This window comes from Prinia subflava, chromosome 12 (genome assembly GCF_021018805.1).
Source record: "Prinia subflava isolate CZ2003 ecotype Zambia chromosome 12, Cam_Psub_1.2, whole genome shotgun sequence".
In the NCBI taxonomy this organism is placed as follows: domain Eukaryota; kingdom Metazoa; phylum Chordata; class Aves; order Passeriformes; family Cisticolidae; genus Prinia; species Prinia subflava.
Genome location: NC_086258.1, coordinates 11,466,353 through 11,475,429, shown reverse-complemented (window position 1 = coordinate 11,475,429; position 9,077 = coordinate 11,466,353). Strand labels below are relative to the sequence as shown.

The 9,077-nt window shown below is 51.4% G+C and overlaps 2 protein-coding genes across 4 annotated transcripts; one reads left to right on the top strand and one right to left on the bottom strand.

Annotated features, from left to right (window-relative positions):
* Window positions 1-204: 204 nt before the first annotated feature.
* On the top strand, window positions 205-5,551 carry RAC3 (Rac family small GTPase 3). Of its 3 annotated transcripts, none has more exons than XM_063409151.1 (6): window positions 205-507; window positions 2,564-2,635; window positions 2,902-3,019; window positions 3,653-3,715; window positions 4,180-4,339; window positions 4,450-5,551. In XM_063409151.1, exons 1-6 carry the CDS (start codon window positions 473-475, stop codon window positions 4,578-4,580), a joined length of 579 nt encoding a protein of 192 aa, XP_063265221.1. In that variant the 5' UTR covers window positions 205-472; the 3' UTR covers window positions 4,581-5,551. The 3 variants fall into 3 exon arrangements, with proteins under 3 accessions (XP_063265221.1, XP_063265219.1, XP_063265220.1); XM_063409149.1 differs by having other exon boundaries at window positions 330-486; XM_063409150.1 differs by lacking the exon at window positions 2,564-2,635 and having other exon boundaries at window positions 330-507.
* Window positions 5,542-8,848, bottom strand: DCXR (dicarbonyl and L-xylulose reductase). The gene is made up of 8 exons (XM_063409148.1): window positions 8,698-8,848; window positions 8,533-8,630; window positions 8,275-8,429; window positions 7,061-7,103; window positions 6,654-6,753; window positions 6,442-6,506; window positions 6,236-6,353; window positions 5,542-5,827 (listed from the first exon to the last, which is right to left on the bottom strand). The coding sequence occupies exons 1-8, from the start codon at window positions 8,753-8,755 to the stop codon at window positions 5,724-5,726; spliced, it is 741 nt and encodes a 246-aa protein (XP_063265218.1). The 5' UTR covers window positions 8,756-8,848; the 3' UTR covers window positions 5,542-5,723.
* Window positions 8,849-9,077: the final 229 nt, after the last annotated feature.

The window sequence follows — 9,077 nt, the reverse complement described above, 5'->3', positions numbered from 1 at the left end:
GAAGGATTTTGGCTACTCCATCTTTGTTCCTCAGCAGCTCTGGGTGGAAGACGGTGAACTGTGCAGCTACAACGTAACTGGGTTTTAAAGATTTGTCCTTGAGCCGGTGGGCCCTAATGCAGTAACCGGCTCCGAGCAGCACCCGCCGCTTCTCTCGTGGGGCGGGGCCGCCGCTTCTCGTGCCACCGCCCGCGGCGGGGCCGCCTCAGGCCCCGGGAGAGCGGCGGGGGCGGGGCCGGCGGGAGCCGCGGCCCTGCCCGCGGTGGTGGGCTCGGCTCGGCTCGGCTCGGCTCGGCTCGGCTCGGCTCGGCTCGGCTCGGCTCGGCTCGGCTCGGCTCGGCTCGGCTCGGCTCGGCTCGGCTCGGCTCGGCTCGGCTCGGCTCGGCTCGGCTCGGCTCGGCTCGGCGCGCGGCCCCGCCCCACCCCGCGGGCGCTCGCTGCGGCGCAGTCGCGGCGCCGCCATCGCGGGCAGATGCAGGCGATCAAGTGTGTGGTGGTGGGCGACGGGTGAGTGCGGGAGGGGCCGCTCCGGCCGCGCCCGGGCCCCCGCAGCCCCGCACCAAACGGGCCCGGCGGCGCCGAGGGAAGGAGGGAGGGCTGGTCCGGGCTTGCGTCCCGCCGGCGGGAGGCCCCGCGCCAGGCGGCGAGGCTCGGTCCGGCCTGGGTCGACGAGGGCCTGGCTCGGGTGGGGCCGGGCCGGGGCCGGCGGGAGCGGGGCTGGCGGGCCGAGCCGCCGTTGAGTCCCGGCGGGAGACGGGCCTTGCCACGGTCCGCGCAACCCTGCCCTGCTCCTTTCATAGTTCATGAACTTGGGTGCTGCCTGGGTAGCAAACACAGACTTGGGTTTTACGTTTGCCTCCTCGTTGTTTTATTTAGGTGCCGGTATTTTGCTGTTTTTCATTGTACTTGCTTTATTCCTGACCAGAGTCCTCCTGAAAATCTTGATTTTCGCAGGTCTCATGTGTCCTTTTGTTGATTGTTCCGAGGTGAAATGCGTTGCTCTTTCTGATTTCACCACGTGCTCCTTGTCACCCTTTTTGCTTTTTTCTTTAGGCTTTTCCCAAATGCCTTTTTTTGGGAACACATCTGCCTCCAAGATGCAGGCATGCAGTAGATTTATGCTGCTTTGTAACTCTCCTAGCTCATTCTCCATATTTTTCCTCACAATTCCAGTTTACTTTTCTGATCACCGTAGCAAGAACAGAGCTGAGGTACTCAGACCTAAATGCTAACTGATCTTAGGCAGACTTCCCCTTTTTTGTGCATGCCACCCTCTCAAATACACATTTGCAGTGAGGCCTTTCAGGTTCCAGCCTGTGAGGGCTACAGAAGGGAGTAGGAGAAAGCACAGCCTTATTGCAGAAGGGAGTGGAATGACTGGAAGCTCAGGATGTTGGAAAAGCTGAAGGTTTGCTGTCTTGTGTTTTGCATTAAGACCAAAGCAACAATGCAGACCAAAAGAAATTGGAAACATATAGATACACAAGTTTTTGTGAATTATAAGCTTCCCTGTTTGGTGGGAAAGAGAAGTCACAGTTCAGGAGGAAAGTTGGACCAGTCAGCATATTGGTTCATGACAAAACTTCTCTGTTCTCAGACCAAGGGGACCTAATCCAGAGCAAAAGTTGTAATAGTGGTTCGTTCTCTCTGTGCTTTCTGTCATCCTGGTGTGTGCAGGGGACTGTCAGCTCTCTTCCTCTCTTCTGACATCCTCTTACATCAGTCTGGTTGCAGAATTGGATAAGGGATATGCATCTCTGCTAGCTATTCAGCCTCACCGAGGCTCCTCACAGCCAGCCTTCCCCAGCACTGGCACTCACAGTCTTTTTCTGGAAGGTTGTCTGCAGTTCACAACTTTCCCCAGGATAAAGAAGTTGCACACACTGCTGGTACTCCTTCGTTTTACAGTGAAGCTCTCCATTAGGAAATCTACAGGACTGGTTAAAGTCTGTTGTTATGCTGTTGCCAGCCAGCCGTGGCCTGGCCCTTGCCAGCTGCCACTGCTGGGCTGACCAATCCCACCAACCTTTAGCAAAGCCCTGAGCTTTTATCCTTCTTCACTAATATTTTTCCAAACTGACAGCGGTCAAATTTTAAAGTCCGTTTTTGTTTAAGGAACCTTATTTTTTCCCTTTTGTATTTATTGATACTGAATTCCTGTATCTGAGGAGCTTGCAGAATTCTGCATTGTTGCATATTTTTTAACCTCACTGTTTATCCATTTTGCTCAATTACTATGCATCTGTTGAGCCCAGTACACAACCCTAATTTATTCTCTCTCTTGGTTCATGGAGCAACTATATTTTGACTGATGTCTTGCTGAAGGCTGAATGGGTAGGGAAAAGGAGTTGCAGAGAGCAGGGTTAGGAAGTGCTCAGGCAAGGTGCACCTTTTGAGTTCAGGCCATGTCTGTGACAACTAGGGAATTCCAACCTACAAGCTTGGTTTTCACATGGTAACTTTTTACCTAAACATGTGTTTCCGGTGGGGAAAGCGTGAGTTTTACTGCCTTAGTGCTCCATGCTGTACCCTGCTTTATGCTTGCCACTCTTACCCTCTGCAGAGCTGTAGGGAAGACCTGCTTGCTGATCAGTTACACCACAAATGCCTTTCCTGGAGAATACATTCCCACTGTGTAAGTAAAGGCCTTGGGCTTCATTTTTGATCTGTATGCATGTATGTGTAAAAGTTGGGTTTGTCTGTGAGGAGGTGGCTGTTGCAAATCAGACTGTGAACTTGACAGGTAAGGATGATGCTTTGGCTGCATATGTGAGGAAGGCAGATTGTCCCCACTGGAACTGTGCTCCAGTATCCTTGCCTGATTCACTGCCCCTTTGAATTCTGTATGGAGATGTGAAGGTCTCCACAAAATTGTCACTGATGGCAACTCCTCATTGGCAGGTTTGATAATTATTCTGCCAATGTGATGGTAGATGGAAAGCCAGTGAACCTGGGCCTCTGGGATACAGCAGGGCAAGAAGACTATGACCGACTGCGGCCGCTTTCCTATCCACAGACGGTGAGTGCTGGGCTTGGACTGGCTTGTGACTGCTCCTTCTCAGAGACAGGGAGGCTCCCAAGGACAGGCATGTTTCTTTCCTTTGAGGAAACCCCGAGTTCCTGTAGCTATGCTCCTGATTCTGGTTAAGAAGTATCCCAGCTGATTTTCTCCTAAGAGATTGTCCTGTTATTGTCTTGTCTTTGTAATGGTCTTTGAAGCATTATGGGTGCCCCAGGGAGGCTCAAGTAAAAGGAATGCTGTAGGGCTGCTGTGCAGCATAGCCAGTTCCATATTCCCATTCTCTCTCAGCAGGACAGATCCCCATTGGCCTGCCATAGGAGTGTTTCTGGGTGTAGCATTTCCTAAGCTACTGTGCTGCTGGTGGAGCCCTTAGTGCTGTTAAGATGTTTGAGGCTTCAGGCTCTTAACGTGCAGAGCCCAGCATTGTGAAAGAAAATACAATCATACACTCAAGGCCCATTCCTTCCCTCTCTGAATTAGTTTTTAACGGGGAAGTTTTAATGGGGAAGAATTTCTTAAAGCCACAGCAGTCCTTGTGGGAGGAGGTTGTCCTTTCTCAGGCTCCCTCTGCAGCCTCCCTTCACTCTAGCTGTTTCTTTCTGCACAGCTGACCCTCTTGTTTTTGTACAGGATGTTTTCTTGATCTGCTTCTCCCTTGTGAGTCCAGCCTCCTTTGAGAATGTCAGAGCTAAGGTAAAGTATTCTCCTCCTGGGTGAAACAGTAGAAGAGAAGAACCAGTGATGCTCCCTGCCCCACCCAGCACCACACCTACAAGCCCAAAGCTTCAATCAGTGATATTTTGGTGAGGGAAAATCATGGTCTGCAGGTTTTAAGTGGAGCCTGCTTTTTGTTCATGACTTCTTTGGGTAAATTACTGCCTTTCTGAATCTGCATTTTAAGATAAGGAATGTCTTAGAAGCTAAAATACAGTTAAGGGAAGCACTGTGTGCAGAGTTGGCTGGCAGTGTCTGTCAGGATTCTGTCTTGGTGCCTTCATTATTACATCTGCACCAGTCTCTTTTTGCAGAGCACATTAGAACTGTAGGCAGCAGTGTGCCACCATGTCAGTATTGAACTTCTTCATTCCCAGTAATAGGAATGCATCCTCATGGTTATGGCTACTCATATAACTATTGTTCTTATGCCTCTGTTTCAGTGGTACCCTGAGGTCAGACACCATTGCCCAAATACTCCTATTATCCTGGTGGGCACCAAGCTGGACTTGAGGGATGATAAGGACACCATTGAAAGGTTACGCGATAAGAAACTGGCCCCCATCACCTATCCCCAAGGCTTGGCCATGGCTCGGGAGATCGGTGAGTCTCACGAGCAGGCAGATGTCGGTGGCACTGAACTTTGTGAGTGGGTGAGGGACAGTGAATGGTGGTAGAACTGGAGTGGCTGAGCTGGAGCTCTCTTTCCCCAGGGTCGGTAAAGTACCTCGAATGCTCTGCCCTGACGCAGAGGGGCTTGAAGACAGTCTTTGATGAAGCCATCCGGGCTGTGCTCTGCCCACCGCCTGTGAAGAAGCCTGGCAAAAAGTGTACCATGTTTTGAGGGCTGTGGCCTAGGTGTTGGCTCAGCATGCTGTTATCCTCTGACAGATTGCATATTAAGCTGGGTGTTTCTGAAGGGGGCTGGGATGTGTAGGGCCCTTCATCATGTATGAAGTCAGTGTTTTTTAAATGTCTCTTTGATTTAACGTCAGTGTTGATGTGAAGGGGCAGTGGGGACAGGAGACCAGCTGGGGACTTCACAGCCCCCAGGGGAGGTACAGCGGGGAAGGCAAGGTAGCTCCTTCGGGCAACAAGCTGTTTTGGCTCTCCTGAACTCCAAGTGGAAAGGGCTGAGACATCCATCCTGTTCTGGAAACACCTGTTTTCAACCTGCAGGTGAAACAGGTGGTGAACATCCTGGTGGGAGTGGGGAAGGAGCTGATTTCAATGGTGCTGAAAGACAAGAATAGCTGGGAGGGTAGTAGGTCTCCTTGCCCAGCCTGCTGTGGGTAACAGTTAACAAACTGGTGCTCTAGCAGAATGTTTCTGAGACTGTTAAAGAAATCATAACCAGCCCTGGAAGGGGTCAAAGTAAATGAGAAGCTGAAAAATGAATCATTAGGTGCTTTATTGGGTACTAGCCAAACTCTGTGAGTGAAACAGCTCTGTGCAATCAATGCATTTGCCTTTTTGTGTGTGCACACCCTAGGACAGCATGGTGCTGCTCCCCCCATTAGTCTTTAGCAGGCCCCCCGCCCAGAATCCAGTCTCTGCAGAGCAGGGCTGGGGTTGTTGCCTCTACTTTTTTTTCCTACTAAAGACAACAAAGGAAGCAATGAGGAGTCTGCTAACTTCCTCCCTTTCCCACTGAAACCGCATACAGACTCTGTGGATTTGGATGAAACAGGGAGAGCTTCTGAAGGGTTGTGGGGGGGGGAACAGGGTTGGAAGAAAGGTCCAATTTCTAATCATCATGTAGAGTGACAAGATAAAACCTTATTTGGTGCAATAAACATTCTCCATGAAGGTGTATGTGAGCTTTATTATATAGCAGCCTTGCAAAGCTTGTTTTTCTGCCTCACTTTTAATACAGCCTTCAGCCCTGCTGCCCCTCCAGCAAGAAGTCTGTGGCATTGTTTTCTATCCAGTTTACATCTAGGCAGAATTTATGAGTTGAGGCCAGGTGTGAAATGCAGGTGTCATCTTAGGAGACAAGAAACCCCCCATCAATCATCAGTGAGCTGCCAGTTGTCATAGCACTCTTGTCACTCAGCAGGAAGAGAATGCTGTTCACCACATCATCCACCTCTGTAATCAAACAGAGAACATCTGATGCCCTCCTCAAATTGTACCAGAAAAACAAGCACCTATAAAGCTCTGCCTTTGACCTCTGCAGGTAATTAGAGCCAGAAAGTGTTTCTGCCATCAAACTGTCCTTGTGCTCAAATGGTGCTGTGGCCACAGCAAACACCCAATCAGGTTTATGAACAATAAGCTCATTTCACTTGTCCCAAGATGAGGAGGCTGTAGAAAAAGTGAGAGGGGGGTTGATTCTCACCCTGTCCTGATAAAATACTGCAGAAATTCAGCCAAAAAGCATTCAACAGAGCTGTCACTTTGCCCAAAAATCAGCAACTTCTGGTTGTGATGTCAGTGAGAAGGAAGGCTTGGAGCAAACACGAGAGCACAGCCTGGGGACAGACCTACATCACTGACCTGCAAACTTTCCCAGGGGGATCCGATCAATCATGGCAGCAGATTTCTGAGGGTCACTCCAGTTAATTCTCCCCATGTCAGTCATAACCACGGTGGGGTTCACAGTGTTCACCCTAATCTGGGACCAAGAACAGCAAACAGTCTAACCCAACTGCTGTGGTTCTGCTCAGGTTCAGCTTTCACACTTTTCTCTAACAGACTCCTACCTTGTGGGGTCCCAATTCCATTGCCATTACTTTGCTCAGCATATCCAAAGCACTTTTTGTGGAACCTTTAAGAGAAATAAAGAAGAGGAGATATTTAACTGCAGAGCACCTGGTCTGGAACACACAGGTAGCTGGCAGCCAGCAGCTTGGTGACTACGGGTCTCCAGCTGGTCAAAACTGAGAGGGGCACTGCTAAAGCTGCACACACTTACAATAAACAGCATGATCCCTCAGTGCACGCTTTGATGCCTGGCTGGAGACATTCACAATAGCCCCTGGCACGCCATGTGCAATCATCTGCCGTGCAACTATCTGGGAGGGAAAAAAAAAAAAAAAGGAATGCCAGAATCCTAACAAGAAAAATCATTATTTCACTCCATAGGAATCTTGCTCGGCTATTATGGTAGACCAAAGAACAAAAACATCTGGAGGAAGCAAGTCTTCACTGCCTCCTGCTTACAAGAGTCAAAGCAAGAGTGTAAAGGGGTTGTATATGTAGTTTGTCAGATTGACTTTGAACTGCAGTCTTTTCAACCCCCCCAGTGGACACATACCCCTACTATGTACAATTTAGTCACTGCTATTCATGGAGGCAGCTGCAGTGACAACTCTTCCTCACCTGGGAAACATGAAGCACAGCCCCAAAATTCACATCAAGAGACCTACAAATGAATAAGTCAAATTTAAGTTAGAGAATGCTTGTAGCCCAGCCCAGGGAGCTGTTTTGGGAGGCAGCAGAGGAAAAGTGCTGCTGGTTTCTTGGAAACAGTGGTGATACTCTAGGACATGGACAGAAATGCCAAGTTGTCAGGAGAGCCAGAATGGTCAGGTGTGATCTCAGCAATGAAACAGAACTCTCCATTGGCTGCAAGCCTGTCAATGTGTGGGGAGGTGCAGGCATGCATGAGGCACGTTTTGCAGAGGACTCTGCTCTTTTGCAGTCTAATGGAATTCCTCTGTCAATGTTTAAACAGGGCCCTAGGCCTCAGCCAGGGCAGATGACTCTTAGGTCAAGCAAACCATTCACACAGATTTATAAACCAAAGCTGCTGTAAGGTGGGTAGAGGCAGCATTTCTTCTGTTTGCCACATTGTGCTTCCTTAGTCAGGCTTCCACTTGCCAGTTCTGCAGAATGATCTTAGTAGAATCCATACATTTTATGTTCAAGTCACAAACCTTTATTCTACATTCTCAACAGCCATTTTTAACGTAGGGACACAGCATAACCCATTTTCTGAGAAGGACATGGACTCAACCTGTATCCTAAGGCATACTAACAACAAAACTGGACCTTTTTTCAGAGAAAAAAAGATGTCATGTTACTGTAGTTAGCAAATTTAATTTCCCACCATGACCATTTTTTGCTTCCTTACCTGGGTTTGTTGAATCTATTTCTGAATTGTCTTAGCAACAACTGCCTTTCAATTTAACGGAGCTGGAACTAGACTGGAACTTCTGAGCTTGATGAGCAGCAAAGGCACTCCTCCCATGCCAGTGGGATGGCAGGTGCACCCCACCATTCTGGAAGTGACACTGCAGGTTTTGGCTACTTAGAAATGGATGTAAGAGCCAGTGCTTTGTTTCTTTTTGCTGTTTAAGGGGTGAAAGGTGATGATGTAAAGCATGAAAAGACAGTAAAGAAAAAGGACCTATGCTGTCTTTGTTCCTTCCAGCTGCTTCCCCTCTAATAACACCCTTTTCTGGAGAGCTCTGCCAGCGTTTCTGACGTTCATAGTTCCGTGACGCCTTGGCGGGCATCCTCGGCCCCAGAGCTCCCCGTGGAGCTGCGGTCCCGTGCGGGAGCCGCCTGGCGGGCCGGGGCCGGGCACTCACCGCTGCAGGGCCGAGCGCGTCACCTCCAGGAACGGCTGCAGCTCCGCCACCGCCGCGTTGTTAACCAGCAGCTCGAACGGCCCCGCCGCGCCCACCGCCGCCTCCACAGCCTCCCAGTCCGCCAGGTCCACGCAGAGGGTCTCGATGCCTGGGCACTGCAGCGAGGGCAGCCGCCATGGGCGGGAGGCCGCGAGGGAGCCCGGGGGCGCGATGCGGGGTTAGTGGGGCGGGGAAGGGCGGCAGGGAGGGGTCCGGTACCTCCCGCCTGAGGCTCTCCAAGTCCGCCGCCGTTCGGCTCAGCGCGGTCACGCGGGCCCCGGCCCCGCTCAGCCCCACGGCCACGGCGCGACCGATCCCTGCGGGAAGACGGCGTCAGAGTCGCCCCGGCGCGACCCCCGCCCCCGGCCCTCCGCCCGCCGTCACCTTTGCCGGCCCCAGTCACCAGGGCCCGCCGTCCGCGGAAGCTGAGATGCGCCTCCATGCTTCGGCAGGACTGTGGCCGGGACGGGCCCGTGGCCGGGACGGGCCCGCGGCCGGGGCGGGGTCTGGGAGCGGGGCGGCTCGATAGGGCGGGCGAGCAGCGCGATCTCTGCCCGCTCCCGCTGCCGGGCGCTGCCCTTCGCCGAGGGAACGCAGCACGAAACCGTCTCCAGGCGCATCAAGCAAGACAGGCACAGAGAGGTGAAGTTTCGTGGCTCTGGTGACTGAAGTATCATTTGAGCGACCAAAGAAAACCAGGCTTCTTAGAGTCTGATGAAAAGGACCAGCTCTCCTCCCTCGACGTTCCTGCTGAAGATGACAAT

What these genes read in the sequence shown, in the direction of transcription:
- DCXR (XM_063409148.1), bottom strand. Translation starts at nt 8,755, where the DNA reads ATGGAGGCGCATCTCAGCTTCCGCGGACGGCGGGCCCTGGTGACTGGG. An exon ending in GGTGACTGGGGCCGGCAAAG is followed by an intron (nt 8,631 to 8,697) that starts GTGACGGCGGGC and finishes GTCTTCCCGCAG; the next exon opens with GGATCGGTCGCGCCGTGGCC. An exon ending in CTGTGCTTCATGTTTCCCAG is followed by an intron (nt 6,754 to 7,060) that starts GTGAGGAAGAGT and finishes TTTCCCTCCCAG; the next exon opens with ATAGTTGCACGGCAGATGAT.
- RAC3 (XM_063409151.1), top strand. Translation starts at nt 473, where the DNA reads ATGCAGGCGATCAAGTGTGTGGTGGTGGGCGACGG. An exon ending in CGCTTTCCTATCCACAGACG is followed by an intron (nt 3,020 to 3,652) that starts GTGAGTGCTGGG and finishes GTTTTTGTACAG; the next exon opens with GATGTTTTCTTGATCTGCTT. An exon ending in GGCCATGGCTCGGGAGATCG is followed by an intron (nt 4,340 to 4,449) that starts GTGAGTCTCACG and finishes CTCTTTCCCCAG; the next exon opens with GGTCGGTAAAGTACCTCGAA.